The 25,295-nt window shown below is 34.9% G+C and overlaps 1 protein-coding gene across 3 annotated transcripts; it reads left to right on the forward strand.

The window, feature by feature from the left end:
- Positions 1-25,272, forward strand: LOC128995086 (protein FAM110B-like). 3 transcript variants are annotated; one of them, XM_054419974.1, is made up of 9 exons: positions 1-72; positions 9,572-9,687; positions 12,534-12,665; positions 13,036-13,163; positions 18,048-18,253; positions 19,433-19,517; positions 19,953-20,062; positions 21,713-21,895; positions 22,647-25,272. In XM_054419974.1, the coding sequence occupies exons 2-9, from the start codon at positions 9,591-9,593 to the stop codon at positions 22,870-22,872; spliced, it is 1,167 nt and encodes a 388-aa protein (XP_054275949.1). In that variant the 5' UTR covers positions 1-72; positions 9,572-9,590; the 3' UTR covers positions 22,873-25,272. The 3 variants fall into 3 exon arrangements, with proteins under 3 accessions (XP_054275949.1, XP_054275946.1, XP_054275947.1); XM_054419971.1 differs by lacking the exon at positions 1-72 and adding an exon at positions 4,637-4,875; XM_054419972.1 differs by lacking the exon at positions 1-72 and adding an exon at positions 6,859-7,149.
- The last annotated feature ends 23 nt before the right edge of the window (positions 25,273-25,295 follow it).

The following is a 25,295-nucleotide window of genomic DNA, read 5'->3' on the forward strand; positions in this document are numbered from 1 at the left end:
CCAGTCCTAGTCCCTATCTAGACACCACTGCACCACTGCACTATGGTGTACCTCGACATCCTGCGATGACAGGTAAATTGTGTAGTGAAATGTGTCTAGCTTATCAAATTTAATCTGGGAATTAATTGTAATTGGTAAAACAAACGTTTTTTATACTGTTGTCCAAGCCTTAGTTGCCAAGTAGTATTGTCAGATGCAGATGAAAGAAACTGTAGCTTAAAGTAAACATATAGGCTATTCTATCCTGAGTAGGACCGTGTCTCTTCAAGGTTTTTTAGCACTGGGCTTTTAAATGTTTTCCAACACGAAATTGGCGTTTGGTAGACCAGGGATTGCACGTTACTTTGAAAAACAATAAGAAACTGAAATAAATGGTATCAACGATATGACACATACTTTCTCCCATTAGCCTGTCAACAAAAACAACCCTTATCATGGGTAAGCACTAAGCAGAGGGATGAACTACTTATGATTTGTCATGTGTAAAATCACCAAAGTTGCAATACCTTGATTAGAACCGTAGTTTTTTACACAAATGGGAGTTGTAAAATTTTTTTTAGTTAAAAAGACTATAACATACTGAATTTTAACCAAAACCGGTCGAGTCTTTTTTAAAATCCGATTTTCCGTTATTTTATGGGTTTTTATCTTATGGGAAAATTGCAAACGTTGCATACACTTTTGAACCGTAAGTTTTACTGCATTAGGAGTTGTACCATTTTGTTTTAAAACTACTAGGACTGTAACATGCTAAACTTTAATCAAAATTGTCGGGCTGTTTGATTGGAAAATCTGATTTTTCATGTTTTGGGGTTTTATTGAAAAAATAACCCCCCCCCACACAAAAATTTAAAGTTAAAAAAACTTGGAGATACCATGGATATGGATTAGTGCCCACATACAAAATTTTGAAAACAATAGTTCTTCCATAATACTATGTATATGTAGAGAGAGTAAAAATGAGTACCTATTACTTTCGATTTATTGCTGAAAAACAAGCTTTATGATTAAGTAGTTTACTTAGAACGGCTTCGATTTCGTCAAGATTACATATTTATAATTGGAATTTTTTATAATTGAACAGCATTACAAACAACAGCATTACCTACATTTAATGTAATTAATTATCATTTATGCTCTAGGTTATCCAAGCATTTCAATAATTATTAATACTCAAATAATCTAAATGGGGGCGCGGAGGTAGATAAGAAAGTATTACCATTTCAAACCACTTTATTATTATATTTCTGTTTAAACTACAGAACACCAAATTATTTTTTGTTTTGGTTTTCAAAATTAATATGAATTTATAATTACGTCCGTGAGTGTGAATTTACATCACAATAGAGATTCTGATTACCTTATAATGAAGTACAATGTAATAGTGGAGACAATGCAAACAAAATACAATAGTAACAAACATACAAAACACCTAGCATCTGAACGTAAACAATGGTAATGCAAATGGTAGCATTGTAGTGCTGGGGCAATGAGTTTTTAAACGCACGTAGTTGAAATATTGGTTGCATTGTCCATTTCTATTGAGGGTAAGTGCACCCAACTACGAATATGATCCTCTGATGTGAGATATTTATGCCTATCCATTCTCATGGATTAATATATAAATGATCTTACTTTAAAATCTCATTTTTGGATATAACATTTCATTATAGTATGAGGTGTGTCTCTCATGAGCTTTCAGTTTGTTACCAGTTAAAGCAAATCGAGTCTTTAAATGTTTTCACGAACATCACATTGTTTACGCTTTCGTCGCACTTTATAAATTCTATGTCATATAATTGGAGAAACGTTTACGCACGCACTTATTCCAAAACGGCTCCAAAACTATTTCCTTTAAATTGCTAGAAATAAAATAAAAGTCGTGTTTTAATTGAATTCTTAACTGGGCAACACATATGTGCGTATGACCAAGGCCCCACTAGATGACGACGGTTGAACGTAGAATGTTGTGAGATGATATTCTGTGTCAAGTCTATGTAGCTTTGTTACTGACTAAGATCAGCTGTTTCATAGCCAGGACCATTAGCCCATTGCTCCACAGCTGGGTCAAGTTTCGATACATAAAAATAGACAGCCTTTTCTCAGAGTCGAACCGACGACCTTTTTGATAACACATTAAAAAATAATCGTTACCGGGACTTTCAGTATTTCGTAGGCAATTTGGAAAGAGGAGCATACTCAAAACTCTGCTAGCTTCTGCTGGTGAAATGAAACCATCAAACAATTCTCCACAGAATCGCATTCGATTGGTTGCAAACAAATGGGAAAGTGTATGATTAGTACTCGCTATGAACAATGTCTCTATGACTTCCTTGTGAAGAGAGGCAGCGTGGCAATGGCCATTATTGTCAGTTAATTAGACCAGAGAAGGTGGCAATGTGATGTGAAGTGGGCCTGGGAGGGGCAGCCCTTTGTTGGTATCTGGGACTCGTCCATACGAGTTGTAAATAAGGAGCAGCCACTCCGATAAGTGTTTATTTTCACTAGATAAGAATACCCTCTAATGCCAATTCCGGTACCATGAAATTCTAGAAATTATGGAATAGAGCTAGAATCTTCTAGTTTCTTAGAATGGCAGAGTTGGATATGTTGCATCGTTGAATGGATATGTTGCATTGGATATGTGATATCGTTGCATGTTAATTTACGACCATCTGACAACGATTCAAATTCAAATACAGCAGATTCGTGAAAATAGTCGGAGCAATCAGGCTGCCTTTCACACCAGATAAGAAAACCTTTTGAAGTCGATATATGAAAATCTATGAATATAAATTGAGGCTTCTATTTATTTATTTATAAACAACTTCTCCATTTTACAGGGAAAATACACGATTTCTGTGTGGCAACTAACTTGTTGTGTTGAGTACATAAGTAGAGAAAGACCTATGCAAGCAACAAGAAAATTAAATTTCTTAGAATTGGTGTTGTTGGGTAATATATTATTATCTTAGCTTTATTATGCATTGTTGCTGTTCTATTCTACGATTTGACAACGTACTATACAGCAGTTTAATGAAAATTAACAAAAATGTGCCTCTGTTGTGTTGTAAAAGTGAAGTATTACTTGACAACAAAGCGTGGATTAAAGTAGTGACGTCAACGTATTGATCTACATTGTTAACTTTGTGTAGGTCAACTTACCACTCAACGCCAGCCTTACCTCGTTTGTGTTACACCTTTCAACTCGTTGAAAAAGATGGGAGTTAGTTTGTTGAAGACAGTTCCAATTAAATCTTTTAACAGATTTAATGTTTAATGTATTGCGAAAATGTTTCTAGTAGCAGTTTAATGTGGACGAAAAAAATGTCACTTTGTTAATTAAACGTACCAAAACAAATTCCCGTCACATTTTTAAAATCAAATTGCTGTATAACACATACATTTTTATCGCTCTCCGTATGTTAAACATTTCTTTATAAACAAAATGTAAGTAGATTATATCAGCAGTTCCACCATAAAAACATCAAATTGAAAGAGTCAGCTGATATAACGATCAGCTGTTATTTATGTACATTGTTAGAATGTGATTTGTAGACAAAATTCTCTTGTCGCATAAAACCTTCGAACTAAGCGTAAGCGAATTTGTTACGTATCATTCAAACAAGTTAATAGTAAAATAATTATTTAACTTACAATATTTACACACGGTTTAACCAAATGACATTGCATCAATGAGTTCTTATGCTTACTGATATCGATATGAGGTAACTTAAACAAACATTATTTGATCAAATTTCAAAATCTTACAATGAAATCAAGAAATTTGTCAATAAATAAGCATCAAGATATATCAATAAATAAGCAGCCTACCTTAATTTTAACGATTAATTGGATACCATTTAAGGATCGATAATAGCTTACTGCGTTTAGCACTAGGTTGCATTCGGTAACCAAATGACGTGGAAAAGGAGTGTTTGCAATATTTATTTTACATATTTTAAGCTGCTTTTAATGGGTTTTTTATGTAAAAATTCAAGTGATAAATTCGTGCTACAATTAAACGTATTTTCTATAGTTGGTTGTGTTCGCGAACCAATGTTTAATAATACAGTCCAAGTCCATATATAATTATTGAATAGCTGTTCTCCCCGCAGATAAATTATATAAAACGATAAAAGATGTAAATTAGTTCTAAAATTTCCCTGACATCTGTAGAAATTCTGAAACTCAATTAATATAAAGAGGATAATGCGTATTCACCATTAAAAAGATGCGACTACTAACCTGCTTGCGTAACAGGTTAATAGTCTACCACATCAATAGCAGTAGCAGAACTTATGCTATTTATTGTGTCTATCATCAATCATCACTATTGACATAATTTAAAAGTTTGTTCCATGTTGATCAGAATTACAGTCCAATCACGTTACACAGTTTTTGTTTTGCTTCCAAATTAGGCTATAATTATTCCATGCTAGTCGTGTGCTAGTGGGTCATGGGAGATAATACACAGCGGATCCGGAAGTTGGAGAGGAAGTAGGAGCCTACAGTTTCCTCCGGCAGATGGCTCTAGCCTCGCGCCCTCTGTTAATTTACACATTATTGTTATCACGCAGTTGCAGTTGTTTGTTAGCGGGCGTTGATCAGTTGAGCTGGTTGGTGCGTAGCGCAACAGCGTGAAATGTAGTTCATCGCGTATTTACTGGTGTCTGGTGTTATTCCCCCTGGGTGTCAGTAGGCTAGTGTTGCAGGCCTAGTGTTTTCGTAGTGTGAAATGTGAACAATACTGTTCTGCACGTAGTAATGTCTCATTTGTTAATATCTGGTTACTTGATGGATCATATTTTGGCCACAATTTGAGATGTCGAGTTTTTACGAGTGTGCTAAATACGGAATGTACGAATTAAACTGGTTAGTATTATTTTGTTGCTATTGCATATTGGAACTAGTACAAGCTATACAGTGTTCTAAAACCGAGTTTAAATTATGTAATTCACTTATAGTATTAAATTGTGTCTTTACAAATGATGGCATTTTTATATTAATTTGAACGGATTGTGTTTTTGGCTTCTAGGGACACGAAAATAAAAAAGTAAATCGGTCCCGGGTCCAAGTCTTAAAATGAGACCTATACGGTAATAGCTTATTCCCTATATGGTAAATTCGCTAACAAATAATTTAGTATATTGCAGTGTTTTGTTCGGTTATTGGTTACGGAGAAAATTGAATAAATTGTAATTATTATAAAATTCCCATGTTATTCTTATGGAGAATAAGTAAACTGTTGTAGTTTGCTTGTTTATGGATATATTTTGATCAAACTTGGTAAATTAATTTATTTTATACTTAGCTATTTATATTTTACTAAAAACCCCACTTTATAACCCTTTCTGTAGCAGCAAAACTAGGTTTTAAACTTATTAAACCTAACATTATTTAAATAGATTTAAATGCAAATCCAATGCTGTACTGAAATGGACATTCGCTTAGTCTGCAGGTTTGCTGCGGTGGGGATATTTTGTAATTAATAATGAAGGTACACCCGTATTATCTACTCTCCATTAAAAAATAACGATTGTAATAAAATCTAAATACCCGCCAAGACTACGTAATCCGTTAAACACTCTATCGTGGTTTATTCTGTGAGTTCTTGTTATTTTGTGAAGCCCAGACGTTGTGCTGTTGAAAAACTTACACAGATTACGGTAAGTTTCCATTCGTTATCTTTTCTAAATGAGGGATGGCATGGTCACCTTAGCGGGTGCACCCTATACCTTTAAGTCCCGTTCACAAAATTAAGGCGGATTTAGAGGAAGGTCCCCCACCATTTTCCTTTTGCTTAAGGCTGCGCTCTACCCGTCTGGCGCGCGCGAATGCAAAGGGTTTAGTTCTTCCTGATTGTAGCCCCAATTGTGAACCAATTTAAAAGATCTTGGTGTCATATTTTTTGTTAAATATTATTGTAGTTTTGCCGTTTTTTTTAAAATTTTGATAGTTTAAAAAATGTTGGACTCAAAGGTTGGTAAAAATGTTAAAATACGCGTTTTTTATCATAGGTTTTAAGTTTTAACGCATACAAATAATTTTTAGATAAAAAAACGGGAAAAGTGAAATAGATTCTTAAAAACAAGAACCTGCCGTTAGTTTACTAAAAAGTTGGAGAATAACTATGTAATCACGCAGACTCGAAAGGCTTGCAAGCGCTCTTCAAGGTGCTGTTCAATGCAATGGTATAGGGACATCGGCGTTCGGCAATCTACGTATTGAGAAATCCGAGATGAGGTAGAGCGCACCCTTAATGTATGTACTGTATAGTTATTTATGTTTGACCAGACCAGATAATACGTTTTTCGCCATACTGCAGCAAAAACAGCCGTTTTTATGCATGCGTTGCCGTTGCGGGTCTAAAGTAGAATTAATTTCTTGCCCATACGGAGTAAAAATCAGCTGTTGTAAACAGTTTAAATTTCGATTGTGGCAATCGTATCGATACAATCATTTAATATATATACAGTATATATAAGTATACACATTAAGTCGGGTTCACTCTTGCTATTGTACAATGTGACCACTCAGATTCTTATAATAGCGTTGGCTAACCTGTGGCTGTGAATGCCAGCAGCTGATTTTGCTAACGGTTCTTCTTCATTTCACTACATTCATTGGTTGTTGAAATTAATTAATGTGCTAATTGCTAGCATGCTAGCTAATGCGCATGCGACAGCAACGCACACACATACACATTTTACAATTCACACAAAAAATACTACTTGTTGTGTAGTAAGCCAGCTGATTTGATTGTCAAATATTATTTATTTACATTTTATTGTTTATGTTTAATTTTGGACGTTAGATAAATCAAGTGGTTTTTGATATTTCTGACTTGAAAGAAGATTGACGTTTGATCATGTCAAATTATGACATGTATGCTTCTCATTTTGCTTAATTAATTGTCATTAATGAATTTAAAAAGTCAACAGGATAATTTTATAAACATGATATCCTAACGATTTAAATTTCTACAAATTAGGGTAGGCATATTCATGCATTTCTGAAAGTACGTGTCTAAAGCAAACTATGCCTAATTTCTTTTCAAAAACTATGAATGATTTTGTAAGCGAATTTAGTTTGCATAAATACCCTTATTTCATAGAGGAATTTATTGTATGACACAGCCGCTAATTGGTAAGTGTAGGCTAAGTTACCCCTATTAGGCTAGCCTACTATAACTTGTAAGTTAAAGGACCTCTTTTTAAAGGGGACTAGGCCTATTCGAAAATGGGAAAGATGCTGAATATCGTGTGTCATGCTTTTGAAGTGTAGATATAGCCTACGATTTGAAGTCAAAAGAAGCCTAGTAAGATATGTGTGATTTAGCCTAAACTTAATTGTTGACTTTTGGATAGGCCTACTGAATATTAATGTCTAACTTAGGCATTAAGTTTTAATAGCTTATAGTTCTAACTTAATAGGCATAATACAAAGGTGTGTAACCTGCTTAAGTAGGCCTACATCTATCTAACTTAGCTTAACTTGAATAAGTAGTTTGCCTTAAAGATGGATAGCTTCACACATCCAAAATGTCGGCCTCTTCTGTGCCTCTAACTTAGTCTCACTCATTCAACGATGCTGTCATCACCCGATGACCTAGATTTGACAAACTTCTTAACATGTTAAGCCTTATCATACTGATAACCAGTTAGTCCTAGCCGCAAACTTCGTACAGTAAGTTAAACCTTCTCTTAACTGACTCTAACATGACCTGACCTGGGTTGGATAACTTAAAAGGATGGTTAAAACGGGCAATCCCTAAAAACTTGAAACGCTGAAGAGCTATTAATTTGAAATTTTTAACTTTATCATCCTATTCTGTAGTCGTGTGTGCATTATTTACAAAATAAACTACACCCGTACCATAGACTACGGCACCTTAGTTTTCATGGTAATTATATCGACCTCCGGACCTCACGCAAAATTAAAAATTTTGTTTTCCAAAATGTTTGAAATTTCACGCTGATTTCAAAAATGATTGTCGTTTTTTTCGGAAACGTCCCGTTTTCCCGGAAAATGGGAAAAACGGGAAAAATATTTTTTTTTCTCAAAACCCATGTTGTGGGTACTCAAATTGTGCGGAATTTCCTCCTGAACAAGGATATGTAAATTTTATTACGATCGGACCACTATTAAGTAAAATATCACCGAAAAACGGGAAAACGGGGGAAATTTTCTTTGCTCAAAACCCATGTTGTAGGTACTCAAATTGTGTGGAATTTCATCCTGAACAAGAATATGTAGTTTTTATTACTATCGCTTTTAAGTAAAACATCACCGACCGGACAGGTTACCTAACCTAACATAGGTTTAGATTAGGTTAGGTTAGGTTAGAATAGGTTAGTTTAAGTTAGGTTAGGTTAAGTTAGGTTAGGTTAGGTTGGTTTAGGTTAGGTTGAGTTTCGTTAGGTTAGGTTAAGTTTGGTTAGGTTAGGTTAGGTTGAGTTTTGTTAACCTTCGAATCTAATCCTGTTTAGGTTAGGTTAGGATAGGTTAGTTTAGGTTAGGTTAGGTTAGGTTAGGTTTATTTAGGTTAGGTTGAGTTTCGTTAGGTTAGGTTAAGTTTGTTTAGGTTATGTTAGGTTAGGTTGAGTTTTGTTAGGTTAGGTTAAGTTTGGTTAGGTTAGGTTAGTGTAACCTAACTTAACCTAACCTAACTTAGGAACTCAGGTTAAGTTAGGTAAGTTTATCAATAACATGAGTATTTTAAGTAAACTAACCTAAACTAACCTAACCAAACTTAACCTAAGCTAACCTAACCTAAACTAACCTAACCAAACTTAACCTTACCTAACCTAACGAAACTCAGCCTAACCTAAACCAACCTAACCTAACTTAACTTAACCTAACCTAACCTAACCAAACTTAACCTAACCTAACCTAACGAAACTCAACCTAACCTAAACCAACATAACCTAACCAAACTTAACCTAACCTAACCTAAACTAAACTATCCTAACCTAACCTAACCTAATCTAAACCTAAGTTAGGTTATGTTAGGTTGGGTAACCTGTCCGGTGATGTTTTACTTAAAAGCGATCGTAATAAAAACTACATATTCTCGTTCAGGATGAAATTCCACACAATTTGAGTACCTACAACATGGGTTTTGAGCAAAGAAAATTTCCCCCGTTTTTCGGCGATATTTTACTTAATAGTGGTCCGATCGTAATAAAATTTACATATTCTTGTTCAGGAGGAAATTCCGAACAATTCGAGTACCCACAACATGGGTTTTCAGAAAAAAAATATTTTTCCCGTTTTTCCCATATTCCGGGAAAACGGGACGTTTCCGAAAAAAACGACAATCATTTTTGAAATCAGCGTGAAATTTCGAACATTTTGGAAAAAAAAATTTTTAATTTCGCGTGAGGTCCGGAGGTCGATATAATTACCCAGGCCTAGGTTGGCCTTAGGCCTACCTATTTATAATACTTCCGTTTAGTATTTGACAATACCTAGGCTAAGTTAAGTACATGGATTGTTGATAAAATTTTATATTGTTTTATGCAAAATAAAGAAATAATTGTTAATACTGGTACGGTATTTCTTTTAGGAGGGGTGGTGGAGGCAAGATGGCAGCCACTTCCATGCGAACACATTCCCATACTCCTCTACAGACCATTAACCGTGGAAACTACTTCATGAGACCGCTCAGATCTTCTGTGCCAGGTAAATCATATGTTAGTCATTTTGTCTGTCTTGCCTCTTAGTTTCTACCATGCATGTGCAAGACCAGGATCCCAGTTTTGCCACTGATAAAAATGGAAACTGATCCTTACTTTCCGATCTTACCTCAGCTTTTCAAAGTGCTAGTGTAGTAAAATTAAGAAAATGACAGGGTATTAGGTTTAATACCCTGTGGGCGCCTGTGGGTTTAATTTAATGTCTCATGCTCGAGATGAGCGTGCAACGCCAATTGTCACAACACAACAAGAAACTTCCCCTCCCTTCTACCCCTGATCACTCTCCCCTCCTAGAACAGAGCAGTACGTTTTATTGTACCGTATCATATTGGCATTGTTTTGATGATTGTTGATAAGTAAATGATTATGAGAGTTTTAGGTTTAATTTATAATTAGTGCAGTAAATAAGAAGAAAGTATTATAAACAGTTGTTAGTGTAAATATTGAGACATTGGATTCGTTTCGTAATCGGAAATGAATGAGTAAAACATTTTGCAAGCCGATACTAAGAAAACAATGGCAGAAAAAATGAAACCGTCGGGCAATTATTATAGAAAGCGTAAGGTGAATTTGGAGGAGGAAGATAAAATACCCCTGCCGCAGCAAACCTGCAGACTAAGCGAATTTCCATTTGACTGATTTGATTTACACTGAAATGTCTACTTACAAATATAATATTTATTCCCGATTTAAATAGAATTAGTTTAAAAAGTACTTAAAAGAGTTTTATGCTGCATCAGGGAGGGTAAAACTGTTTTTTTTGTTTTTTTTTTTGTAAAATGCTAATAGTTAGTAAGAAATAAAAAATTTTCAAAATTCGATCAAAATATGTTCATAAACAAGCAAACTACAACAGTTTACTTATTCTCTATAAGAATAACATGGGAATTTTAAATTAAAAATTTTTTGAAATTTTCTCCGTAACCATTAGGCGCATAATAACGCTTCAATATACTAAATTATTTGTTTTTTAAGCTCTACAAAATGGTTTAGAAAGAAATTGCCAAATTTTATGTTTTTTGAGTCAAAAATGGGAAAAACCTATTTTTACCCCATAAAACCCCGTTCCCATGGTCCGATCATGCTGGATCGCGAACTCGTTAGAATAAACGTAGGTTTACACGTTTGTACCAAATTTCATCAAAATCGGATCATTTTTGCTCGAGTTATCGTGCTAACGGACACATATATATATATAAATATATAAATATATATATATATATATATATATATATAAATATATAAATATATATATATATATATATATAAATATATAAATATATAAATATATATATATATATATGAATTTGAACGAATGGTGTTTTTGGCCTCTAGGGACCTCAAAACGAAAAAAAAAATCGGTCCCGCGTCCAGGTCTTACCATGAGTACTACGGTAATAGCTTATTCCCTATGTGGGAAATTCGCTAAAACAAGCCAAATCAGTGAGTAATAGGCTTTAGGCCTATAAAAACTTATATCGTATCCAAGTTATCCTGTAAAAATTGATTTCACATTTAGAAATAAATGGGCCATTCTTCAGAAAAGGACAGATTTCAATTTTTTATTTTTATTTTTTTAATTTTTTTAGATATTTTAATGTATGACCCTTTTTAATATTTACCCATTGCAATGGTCACACTAAATAAAAATGACTTTCCCAGATTTTTAGTATTTAAAAACTAGCATGTCCATGGAAGTGACTATCACAACTGCAAATTTTACAAATAAAGTTAAAAAACAAATATAGATTCTAGCAAATAGGTTAGGAACAATGTTTGCTCTTATTTTTGTAGAGAAACACATAAACTACTGTAAATTAGTGTGTTAGGTTTAATTGCATTGCATAATTAGCTTTAAAATGTGGTAACAGAAGTGACTATGTTAGCTCGACGATCAATTAAAACTCTAGTTTCACATGGTATAAACAACTAATAACTGTAAAGAACAAAACCAAACAGATTCTATGTTCAAGATGGTTACTTCTTCTCTGTAAAAAATAGTGGTGAAAGTTGGCCAGAGCTGCCTGGTGGATTTTTTGGAACTATTTATGCCTGTCCACAGATGTGATGCAGGCTTTGGTGACCGAGTTTCTTTGTTTTTTTTTTACACCTTTAATAAAATGGAAAAAGTAAAATAAACAAAAAATTATAATATTCAATGTCTAGATAGCCAACAGCAATTGGGTTTCATAATTTTATTTCACATTTGTTAGTAAAATCAGCTAATCTTAAGCTAAACCTAGAGGGGGTGACTGTCCACAGAAGTGATATGTCACCTTCTGTGGACATAAAATGTTCATTAAATTTCATTTAGATTTTTTTCTTCTTTACATTAAGTATAAAAAAAAACTTTTACCTACATATTTAACAAAAAATTATGTATTTATTATCTTAATTTTTATTTATTACTCCTTGGTGACCGTAATCTGTCCTTTTCTGAAGAATGGCCCAAATTGTTTACTTTGGGTTTTGCTAAAGTGTATATGATTAGTATAAGTGTAAAAATGTTAAATTTTTTTGAATAATAAACAGTAGTTGAAAAACGTGTTTTATTGCAGGTATTCTTCTAACCTAAACTCATAAAAAAGTTCTTACAAATTCTTTGGAAAAAAAATTCACAAATATGTAAGGTTAAGCTACGTTCATGGTGGGTTGGGTGGGAGGGAGGAATTCTAGGTGGCGCTGATTCGGGTGTTCGCTTAACTCTGAAAAATTCCTATAACCGGCCCTGTAAGAATATATATTTTCTCCTTTAATACTTTTATTGAAGATTACCTACGTGTATACAAATTTTTTATTTGGTTATCAATTTTAAGACTGAATTTGTTCCAGGAAAACACAAAAGTGCAGTAGAACTGCTTCAAGAGTCAAAATGTCTATATGTGAAATCTGAGGTTGTTTTGGATCAGCGACAGCAGTTGAAGAGTTCCAGTCCAGATAACATCCATTCACCCTTTGTAAAAGGTGGCTGATAATTTTTAAATACATTGACTTTAAGTTTTGCATCATGTTACAGACTGAAAATTATCTTTTAAGGTTAATACTATTAAATAATATCTTTTTCAGTACAATTTTGCAAGGCAGTTTAATTTTGTACGTAACTTACTACAATAATTTATTGATAACTCTGAAGGATCTGTTTTTGTTACTATTGTAGTCCCGTAACCATAAAATAGAGTTTAAAAATTAAAAAAAATAATTGTAAGCAAACTACAATAACTGCTGTTGCTGGAGTTTTTAAAGTTAGATGTTATGGTAGGTAAAATTCTTATAACTGTCTGAACTCCTCCTTGCATTCACATGTTTGATACTTTTATCTCTGATTGTTTGCTAGTGCGAGGCTCGTCCCACCCCACCAGTGCTCAACTGAGACGTTCTTACAACTCAGCTACCTCCACCGACCAGCTTCAAGCCAAGTTACGAAGACTTTTGAATGCGGATTCTAAGGAAAACTTGATTGAGGTAAAACCAGTTGAAGATGTGATATGCATAGCCTGATTTATTCTGATAATTTTTTAATGTTTTTTCCCACTGTTCCACCTTTACATCCTAGGACACTAGGTTCTAGCCCTAGTCCTAGAGGGTCGCGGCATTATCACTTGGATGAATCCATTAGTGATTGGTGGGATTTGAACCCGGGCTCGGAAGCCCCACACTCTACCACAAGATAAGTTCGCTCCCAATATTGGTAGTACCTCTGGATTTCAAGCCCACTAGGACCTATAACTTTGTAGTTCAATGCTTAGAGTGCTTGCAATCAATCAAAAGTTTGCCAGTATGGAGCCTGAGATAAGTCAGTAGTTTTTGATGGTTTATCGGTACGAGCTTTTAATATGAAATGAAATGAAATGAAATGAAATGAAATGAAATGAAAATCCTTCTTTATTGAGGCGAACTTAGGACCTCATGGTCCTTTCTTACAGTTAACCTCTAAATAATAATAGTAATAACAATAATACATGATATGAACAAAAGTAAAATACACATTTCGTAACATAATTAATAATAAACAACATAACATACATTTATTTTCCTAGCATACAGTCACACACACATACACTCTTTGCAGCAGCTAAGCCTAACGCACGCCATCCCGCCACGCCACTACCATCCGGTTGAGATAATATTCTTTCAGTGTCGCCTTCAGTCGGGATCGGTTTTCTATGGATTTAATGGCATCGGGTATAGAGTTCCATAGGCGGCATGCTGTGACTACAAATGATTTATTATAAATAGTTGTTCTGTGACGAGGAATGCGCAACGTAGACGAGCCAGAGCGAGTATCCCTTGCACCTCTTTCATTCAAAAATTCAAAATTCTTTGCAATGTAATTTGGAATTCCAAGATTGATAGCCGAATGAGTGATTGAAAGTATTCGGAGTTTTCTGAGGTCATCTAATTGCAAAATTGATTCATTTATGTAATAAGGTGTGACGTGGTCGTCCTGCCTAAGGTCAAACAGAAATCTAATACAATAATTTTGTGCACGTTGTAGTTTTGTTGCCAAAGCCACAGTCATATCATTAACCACAGTGTTGCAGTAATTGAAGTGTGGAAACACAAGTGATTTGACCAGTAAGAGTTTAATGTGAAAAGGAAGGAGTCGTTGCATCTTCTTCATTGTGTGAATGGCGGCAAATACTCTTTTACAAGTATCTACCACCGCGTCAGTCCAGTCTAATGTGCGGTTCATCAGCAATCCAAGACTTTTGATTTTGTTTTGATATTGCAAAGTAATTCCATTTACAGTGAGTTTTGGTAAATTGTCTTCTTCAAGTTTGTTTAGTAAACGTGAGTGACCTATAATGATTGGTTTTGTTTTGTCAGGATTGAGTCTAAGTCCATTCTGTGCTGCCCATTGAACAATGTTGTCAATGTCGTGATTCATTATGTCTATAGCTTCATTTATATCGCTGACTTTAAAATGAGAATAAATTTGCAGGTCATCAGCATAAAAATGAAACTTTACGTGGTGTAGTACTGTACTAATGTCATTAATGTAAACAGTGAAAAGTAGTGGGCCAAGAATTGAACCCTGAGGAACTCCACAGGGAACATTTCTCCAGTCGGACGTCAAGTTGTCATGACATACACACTGCTTTCGGCTCTGAAGATATGATCTCATCCATTTTAGTGAGTTATCAGAAAAACCTAAAAGTTGGAGTTTGGCTAGAAGAATGCTATGATTTACAGTATCGAAAGCTTTGCTGAAGTCAAATAAGGTTAAAATAGTACATTGGCTGTGATCCATAGCAAATCGTATTTCATCAGTTATATGGAGCATCGCTGTTTCAGTGCTGTAATATTTAGGAAATCCAGATTGGAAACTGTTGAGGATATTGTTTACTGACAAGAATTCGGAAACTTGAGAATGGACAATTCTTTCAAGAGCTTTAGAAAGAGCTGGAAGAATACTAATTGGTCGGTAGTCTTGCGGATGTGATGGGGATGAGATCTTATTCAATGGGCGGACAAGCGCAGTCTTCCATTTTTCTGGGAAAATACCTGATCTGAGTGAGGTGTTGAATATGAAGGTTAATGTTGGGAGGAGAGCAAACAAGATACGTTTAATCAACGAAATCGAGATTCTGTCAGAACCAGTGGCATCAGACGTTATCCGCCTTATAGCCTTCAAAACATCAATCTGCAATATTGGCTTGAAGTTAAATTGAGGAATAGTATTGGGCAAGTGACGTGATTTTAACTGAGTTAAATGGTTCTGTACTACTGTGACGTTTGCATTTGACGAAACTGATAAGAAAAAATCGTTTAAATCATTCAATGGTATTGCTATTGGAACAGGTTTAACTTCTTTTCCAAGTCCAAAACGTTTCAGATTACGCCAGCGAACAGCAGAAGATTGTTTTCCTTCGGAAAACAATCTATGAAAGTACTGAAGTCGAGAGTTGCGCAAATGTTGTTTAACTTGATTTCTAAGCTGGCGATACTGGGCCATAAGCCCCTGGTCTCTAGTTCTTTTAGCTCTGCGATGGACTGAATCCCGCCGAGCCATTAACCTAATAATCTCCTCAGTGATCCACGGAACGGGGCGACTTTTACTAACCCTACGGTTCACAATTGGAGCGTGTTTGTCGTATAATTTTATTATGGTTTCATTAAGTGAATCAACCATATCATCAACTGACTCCAGGGTATGTATGGAGTGCCAAGGTATAGATATAACTTCTGACAAAAACTCTGCTTCATTAAAATTTTTAAAATTTCTGTAAGAGATGAATTTTTGTTTGGGCTTAGGAGCTCTCATGGCAAGGGCGCAATAAATTAGGTCATGTCGTGAAATGGCAGGAACTGGAAGCTGGCCATGGTGGACTGAAAATTCGGGATCACTTAAAATAATAAGGTCTAGTATTGTATCAGCTTCAGCAGTGTGATGCGTCGGGTCCAGTGGGAGTATCGTCATGTTGCAAGAGTCAAACATGTTTGTCAATTGTCTGCAGTAGTAACTTCCAGGTTTGAGTAAGTCACAGTTAAAGTCACCCATGATCAAGACACGACTGTAGCCTGGCATGAGGCGCAAGAGAGAATTTTCAAAGTCGGCCAGATGACCCACTCCCGGAGGGCGGTAACATGCCCCCAGGAGAAGAGCATCTGAACCACACAAACCAATTTCTAAAAAAATAAATTCGGGTTTCGCCAAGTACTCACCCGGGGACTCGCACAACTGCCTGGCTTGCAAACCATCTTTTACATAGACAGCGACGCCACCACCTATTTTTCCCAGGCGATCATTTCTGAAAATTGAATAGCCAGGCAGTGCGATCAATCCAGATGAAATACTTGGCTTCAACCAAGTTTCAGAAACTGCAATAATTTCGAAATTTTGAGGCCGAAAAATTACTCTGACTTCGTCTATGTGTTTTGAGAGTGATTGGGCGTTGATGTGAGCGGCTTTAAATTGTTTGGAGAAGGGAGTGAGGTTGTCGATAAGGATCTGAGCGTTATCAGTAGGGAGTGGAGTGGGCGGGGGAGGGGTGACTGAGGCGACGCTGTGCAGGTCCGCTATCCTGGACCTACAGCTCGGACCCGCGGCGAGGCGCCGACGACGCGCACCGACGCAGCTGCAACAAACACATTCACACGCACACACATTCCACGGACATGCAAGCTTGCAAAAAATAAGTATAAATATTTACATGTAACATTAATCCTTTCTGGCATTACAGTTGAAATTAAACCGCAATGAACACATTTATACTCGGCTCCTGACTATTGACATTAGATAAAAGAAAACAATATTTACTACCCTTAAGGATTTGTTTAAACTCCTGCTAGTAAAATAATAAATTAAAACGATAAATTAATAAATGGTCCTCACTAATAATTAAGCTGGTATTTGTCAGAGCTACACAAAGTGTATCACTTCAACTTTTATTCTTTATTGATAAGCAGGTTAAAATACTACACAACTGTGTTTCTGTTTCAATCTAATGATAACGCATAATAAATGGTAAGATTATGTGGATCGTCCCCCCCCCCACGAGCTTTGCTCAACATTTTCTCAAGAACACTATGTTGTATGTTTGTAGCCCTAAATAGCTATTTTTTCCCATAGATGTAGATCTACATCCAAAAAATCCAATTCTCCCTTAGAATGCCATTTTTAAATTTTTGTTTAGAGCTTGGTTGAGTTCTAAAAAAGTTAGTAGGCCTAAGACCCTTTTTTAGCTCATCTGTAGCTTCTTGCTTATCTCAGGCCCTGTTTTAGGGTAAATATTGCCCAGGGCTGCAAACAGCTGTGGCTACCCCCTGCGGGCTCTGCAGAAATGGGGGCCCTCCCCCAGAAAATGTTTGGAACTAAAGGAGCTAAAAACGAGTTTTAACACTGTTTGGAGGATGAAATACTGAGTTTTGAGAATTTGGTGCTCTAGGATATAGCCTAGTCATACCACAATAAAAACTGTGGCCTGGTTTATCTAACTTTTCATTTCTTCTTCTCCTTGCTCTACTTTAATGTCATGCTACTGCTTAACTTCCCTAACACATTTGAGTGTTTTTGACAGTCATACACCATCTATTGACATCTCAGATGTCTTTCAGGACGGATAATTACTTGTTAATTGTTAGTACAGTGGATTCATGATAACAAAACCCTCGATAACAAGTGTCATTTTCAAATCCCCTAGAATTTATTTTACCCCCAATTGAAACCTTTTTGCAAACCTCGATAAGAAGTCGACCTTGATAACAAGTCTTGATAACGTGTCGATTTTCCTACAGTCATAGTCTATTCATGTTTGTATAGTGAGACGACGTTGTCAGAACTTATGAACCAAATATTAAAATATTAAAGATTAATAAAGAGCAAAATCAACATTGTTTGCGTAGGACACCTGTGTGAAAGAAGAAGTGAGAAGGTCTCCACAGCACTACCAGAGGTCAAACTCTCACAAGCCGACACAGCAACATGCGAGACACAACCACATGTGTCCAGTTCAGCACAAGTCTCTGCCAGACCTACACGCAGCCACTAGCAGTGGCAGTGACTCTAGTGAACCTGCCAGCTGTGAATACGTCCTGTACACCAACAACAGGTGAGGGATCAGAAACAGAACTTGATAAGAAAATGGATTGTTTTGAATCATTACATTTTAAAAGGAAAATGTCTACACTCTTAACCCTGAGATGAAGTCCCCCTAGTCTAGAGCAAAAAAAAGCAGAAGGTCGGCCTTCATATTATTAGGACATTGCCGATTGCACATTTCCAGGTTTTTCAACAAACTCATACAATGCAAGTGCTGCCTAATTGCTCTTCTAATTGGGAGCGTGTTATTTAAAAGTGTGAGAAGGAAAGTTTGGCTGTTTCAATTTTACAAGCAACCCCAAAGCCAAGTGAAATGAAGAACTTTGTCACTGGAATAACATTATATTGTTTACGAGTGTTGTTCAAATAAATTTATTATTTATGGGGGGTTTTACACAGTGAAAACGGGAACTGTGCATACATTTTGATGACGTGAAAAAGTCTGTGAATTGTTTGGAAATTTTGTAATTTAAGATTTAAATAATCACTGCCAATAGCTTATGAAAGAGCGTACATTGATCAAAAGTGTTTCATTGGTAAGAGTTTTGCATTTTTGCCTCATATGTGAAAACCACAACACAGGGATTGAAGACAGAGTTGCTGTGATCACAACAGATCTGTTTCCAAAAGCGGGGGATAATAATGATGCTGTTTTTTCGATGTTTTGAGATTCACTTATTACACATTGGTCAGTAAAAACTTAATGTAACTTTGCACCAATTAACAGATGATTTGGATATATTTACTATCTGACATGCCCCCCCCCCCCCCCCTAACAACTGCAACGTATGAGGCCCGCCATCTTCCTAATGCTGTGCCATGTAGATTAAGCCATCATCAATAGGCATGTGTTCTGTTTACACCTAACAGTAACAATATGTCTCTATATCAGTTCTCTTCTCGGTATCAGTACTTTTCCCAAGAACTTTGCCTTCAGGTACCCACCATTACTAACTCAAATCCAATTTAGATCTGTATTCTGCAATTACGTTTAGAAAAAAAAATTACACTTAATTACTAGTTCATAAAACATTTACACTGATTGAAGCTGAGAGCTTCATTATATACATAATCAGATTAAATTAATTTTTGTAAAATTTACAACATTATATTTTGTTTGTATTGGATGTGGCACATGTCCAAATTTAAACTTTATTTTGTGTAACTGAAATAATTGTTTTTTTCACAGAAAATGCAGCTCGTCCAGACAAAGCACCAATGATGAGATAAGTGTTGAGTCTTCAAACAGTAGATCAAAACCTCTGTCAAGCCAGGTAAAATATTTGAAAATATAAGATCACACTTTTTAGTTCAAGATCAACTTTTTAGTTGAACATATATTTTAGTTGAAAATTAGACAAACTGCCAGAGCCTATATCCATGTCCCAGTAATATTTTCCTTTTTTTTGTGGAGATCGATGAAAACACGTACTAGGTTTTCAGTCTCAGGTCCACAAATTGAGCAGAGAAACAACAAAGAAACAAAGAAACAAACAAAGAAGTAAACAAATAATCTCATTTCTAAATAAAATTGCTTATATAAAAAAGATTATAACATAACAATAAAAAAAATGTAATAATCAATACAATACTTCATCATACAATTATCTAATGTGCATTTACTGTTCTTGTTTATGCTTGTAACTATCTCCTCAAAAAAAGCCTCAACTAGCAAAATGTATGAACCATTTATTATTCATTGTTCTCAGAGAAGTTCCAAGTCATCCCACTCAGGTAGTTGCAGACATGGTTTGGTGTTAGCCTCCCCAGTCAAGTCCAGTGTGAGCTATGGAGGATCAGCCGGCAAAATGGAAAATAGGTATTTATTTGGCACAGAGTGTTTTCAATAGTGTAGCTGTTTTATTGATTAAATAATGGGATTTAAGTAATTTGGACTTAAATGCTGATCACGAATGCTTTTAGCTATAGCTTTTAGCCAGCTGGTGTTAGGAGACATGACAGTCCTGGCATAATCCATCCTGTTATGAGGGTTACACACTGGTGTCGGGGTCAAAGATATTGTGTAGAGTCTGATCAAATTGAATGAAATATGGATCTCTTCGGCGAATCGTCTTATGCCTTTTGAATGTATGAGATATATCTCACAAAAGATGTTACAGGCATAATGTCATAAGATGTTAAGGCATGGTTACACAAGTGTGCATTCATACGAATACGGTACCAGCCTTGCATTCATACGCACAGTACACAAACTACTGAATTAGCACAATCTGACGATAGAAATGAGGTTTTGTACACCTACAACTTTTTAAAAATTATCTAGTTATACAAATCAACATAAAATATATAAAGGTTTAGGATGTAACTTAGAGCTCAAGGAACTATGGAATTAGAATTGGCCTATTTCCCTATTTGTAAGAATAGCAGGTGCACCTGAATAGGAAAGAGCCCAAACCGTCGCAAGAAACACTAAACTTTATACTATACACAAATTAGAATAGCTAAAAAATTAAATTTCCTCAAGTTTTGTGTATAATATTCTTGTTCTATAACTTTCACCAATGAAAAAGTGTTGGCTTCTTTACAATTATTTATGTTCAAAATCAAAAAGTTTCTTTTACTTCTTAGATAAGTAAAAGAAATTTGTTTGAGACCGAGCTTTATGACTATCTGTAGCAACACGGCCAGTTTAGTGGGACTTGTGAGGGTTTCTTTTGAAGGTTCAAACCCTGCTAATCACTATTTTCATTTTGTTATGGTCGTTTGAAGCCCACTTTGCACCCACCTATCAAGCACTGTAATATAGTACTATATTATATACAGTAGACTCTCGCAAATCCGGATGGGCCTTGTCCGGACTCCCGCTAGTCCAGATCGGCAATCGTGTTCTTTTTTTAGTGGCACAGTATTATCAAATAAAGTCCGGATCAGCAATCGTGATTTTTTTGCAGCACAGTATGTATTATCAAATGAAGACATAACTAACTTTACGTTTCAACGCCTTAATTTACTGTGCGAGCAAGCCCGCATCACATTAATGGCATATTTTTTGCGTCATCAGGCGTTCTTTGCAAAATCAATAATCATAGTTACGACGACATGTGCCATTTTGGGAGAGGGAGGGGGCATGTCATTAACCTCTGTCAAACAGTCTGCTACCTGTCAGAACGCTTATTGTGTTCTGTATTGTGATAAAAAGAGTTGTGATAAACGTAAAAAGTTGTTTGTGACAGTTGAAACTGTAGCCGACTGTAATTTATTATGATGAGTTTTAACTTGTTTTAGACGCTCCCGTTTGTATGTCAAAACAGCTTGCCATAACGGCAAGATTTACGAATATTTGCTCGACTTTCAATAGTCCGGATTTTTTATAATCCGGACAAGACGTCCACCACATTAGTCCGGGTGAGCGAGAGTTTACTGTAGGGTAGTTCTATGTGAACAGTCTTTGCACTAGGGATTTACATATACAAAATCCCATACAACACCTTTTGTATGTTTCCTACAGGAGGCCTGAACCACTGTGGGACGAGACCGACCCAGAAGCAGACGACACAGCCAGACTGAGGCCTATTCTGAGGTCAAAGTCAGATGTTGGTCACCGCTACACCAAGCTCACCCCTCCACCCCCCACCCCAGCCAATTTGGACACATTTTTTGAACAGCTGGGACTGAACTCTGCTGATTTTCAGTAGGTGTTATAGTATTTTAACAGCAATTCGTTTTTAGAATATAAACACAACAATCATAATACTTTTCAATGAAATGGCGACCATACAAAGTAGGTATTTTAAGCCAAGTATGAATGGAGATGAGTGGCGCGATCTTGTAGTCTTGTTAGTGACTAGGCCAAGAGGGGCATACATTATTTATACAACAACTCTAGCAAATCATTGAGTAACTGTAACTGCATTAACAATAATTTTGTGGAATGTTTAGCAGTATATTTGTTTTGAGTGCAATGTTGAAATGAAGTACCTAAAATTTTTATTGATTTTTATTAACATTTTAATTAGGCTATTTTTTGTGTGTTTTTACACCAGTGGCATTTTTTACGTTTTGAAAGGGAACGGTCCAAACCCTGGTCTTGTTACTATCCAACGTCAATCTTTTTGTTAGATAGCATCATTAATTAATAGCCCAATGACAAAAATGGCATCTGGGCCTATAAAAGATCTCGCTTGGACTCGAACCAGTGACCTTGAATGGCGATTTTGAGTCATTAACCGATCTTAAAACTAAAATAATAAATCTAAATAAAAAAAATTATGCGTAGCGACTAATCCTTGTCTTATCAGCAAAGATTTTAAGGGTTTTTGTTTTTGATTCCCTTATTAAAAATACCACGGGTTTACACACTTAAAAAATATACATGTATGCTTAAAAACTGATATTTAGGCCTATCCATATTCATAGTCTGACAGATTGAATTGATTTCTCAGTGTGATATCAAAACCGAGTTCCCAGACGTCATCGCCAGTGTTCTTCTCCGACACGAGTTCCGTAGACTCGTTTTGTGCCACCAACCAGAGCTACGGCGGGAGTGAAGGGGCTGCTGGCTCATCGGGAGAACTGCCTTCCATTGTCGAACGCAACGCTCGGATCATAAAGTGGCTTTGCAACTGTCGCAAGGCGCAGCTCTCCCTCCCAGCTAAGGGGGTCAGCTGATCACTACATCAAGTGATTTGCCGGCTCAGATGTACAGGATAAACCGTCTTTCAAATTGTTAACTCATCTGTGTTTAGGTACCGTAGATGTTAGTGAACTGTTTCTTGCAGATAGCCTAACTCAGTTGTGTGTGTAGAGGTATATTCGATTGGAGGTTGAAAGGTGTTATTCTCTGTCAAACAGATGTTATTGCCGTTTTGGTCATCTCTTTGGATTGAAAATGTAATTAGTTTAACTGGAGAGATTAGTTGTGTTTGGAAATTTAGTGATGAATTTTGAATATTTTTTAAATTGATGGACAAACTTAATATTAGGCTACATCCTGTTAATTGAATTTGTCTCAATTTTTTGGGATCTGAATAAGAAAATTCAAACGTATTTTGATTTGGATATTTTTTAATAGAGCCTTCTGATTAAGTAGTATTTAAACTTATGATGGCATGAAATGAAGTAATAAATATAGCTTAAATACAGATTAAACAGTTTGTGAATAACTGACGTGATCCTTACAGTGTCGCTAAATAATGTAAAATATGTTCTTTTACATTGAAAAAAAGTTTTTATTTTAATTTTAAATAGAGAATGTATTACAGTATCTAAATTATCTCGGGTCCAGGTCTTACTCTGCCACCTACGGTGATAGCTACTTCCCTATAGGAAAATTCGCTAACAAAATGTATTTATTGCCTGATTACAATTATTCTTTAAAACTATGGCTAAATCTAAAACACTAAGTGTTTCTGGTATCATGGTATGAAAATAAAAATAAACTGGTTTTGATTTTTGAAATACATGAACCTCATAGCCTACAATGAACACATGGAACTGCAACAATAACAGTGTGGCAACACAACCAAATAAATATTTTTAAATTTAATAAATTTTAATTATAGTAGTTACTCTAAAATCTGAACATGAATGAAATAGGTGAGAATAATTATTTAGCTCGTTAGTGAAATGTTAAGTTACAAGTAGACTAGCATAATAGCTAGGCAAAGGCAAATGATAGTAGAGGTGGGTTAATGTGATAAAATGTACGGTAGATATTTAAAATGTTGTGTTAACTTCTGAAAGATGTTTCTACTGATATATTTAATTTATTTACTAAATGGCCCCTTCCTTTGCTCTTCTTCAAAGGTATATTTTTTGTTTGGGCTGGTTCTGGTTTAAATTTTGTTAATATTAGCTATGAAGAACATGTTAGACATAGTTTATTTATTGTTACCATAACTGCATTTTTTAACTGAATGTGAAGTATTCTGTTGTTGATCCGATTTTTGTTTATCCCTCAATAGGTTTTGTATAATTTATATTATTGTTATATTTGTACATTGTTATGGTTCTGATTTTATATAATTTATAAAAGAGAAGTATTTAAAACTGTACATTGTTTGTTGTCTTGTGTAAAATGATGAGTGTATCATTTTGTGGAACATTCCATGTACTGGTACTTAATTTGTTAGAGATTTTTTAACGTTTGTGTTTAGTTGGTTAGCTAATACAATTTTATCATTAAGTAACATCATATTTACAAATTAATTTGTATATATTTACACACAAACCTACCAGACATACATTATTGCAATTCTATACTTTTGATTTGCAGTCTTTTGCAAGTTCTACAGTATATCTGCTGATTAAACTAGTTTAAGCTGCAACCAACGTTAAATGACAAAATTCGGCTGTCTCCTTCATTTCAGTGCAATGTTATAAAAACTTATTATATTCATATAGGGCCTAAGTACAAAAACATTGTTTCAATAGTGACAAATTTTAAAATAATATTAAGTAGCCTTGTGTGTGTGTAGTCATTTTGTGATTTTAAATTTTAATTAATAACATTTACCTTACAAGTTTTTCTTATAAATCAAGTACGCCTAGTTATTATTATAATTTTGTTTTAATATTAATTTGGTTTGTAGAAACTTTCTCTTAAAAAAAAAAAATAAATAAAACTACCATTTAGTTGATTTATTAATAATTAATGAAATGCATTGATGTAATAAAATGTTTTTACATTAAAACATTACAAATTAGAATAATTTAACCTTTTGTTCATGTTCAATGGAATTAAAAGTGCAAACGGCTAAACAATGAATCTCTAATCTTTGCTTTTAAATGCAATATTTTTAAGAAAATGTGTACAATCCAGGTGATGTGTAAATGTAGTTCTCCTTAGATAAAATTATTTCAGAAACATAAATAGGACTTTTAGCTATAGTCAACTCATCAACATGTACCCTTCTTTCCATTTTAGTTGTGTAAAATATAAAATATAATTAATCCAAGCCTTAAAACTCTAAAATTTACTGTGATAGAAAAATAAAGCTGTAAATAGAATCTCATTATATTTCTCATTTTAATTTATATATTTACTGATGTACTGTATTAGCATTAGCACGTAATAAAGTATTGATTTGTTA

Source organism: Macrosteles quadrilineatus, unplaced genomic scaffold, assembly GCF_028750875.1.
Source record: "Macrosteles quadrilineatus isolate MER2022 unplaced genomic scaffold, UCM_ALF_1.0 Scaffold_5__1_contigs__length_97177068, whole genome shotgun sequence".
Lineage (NCBI taxonomy): Eukaryota > Metazoa > Arthropoda > Insecta > Hemiptera > Cicadellidae > Macrosteles > Macrosteles quadrilineatus.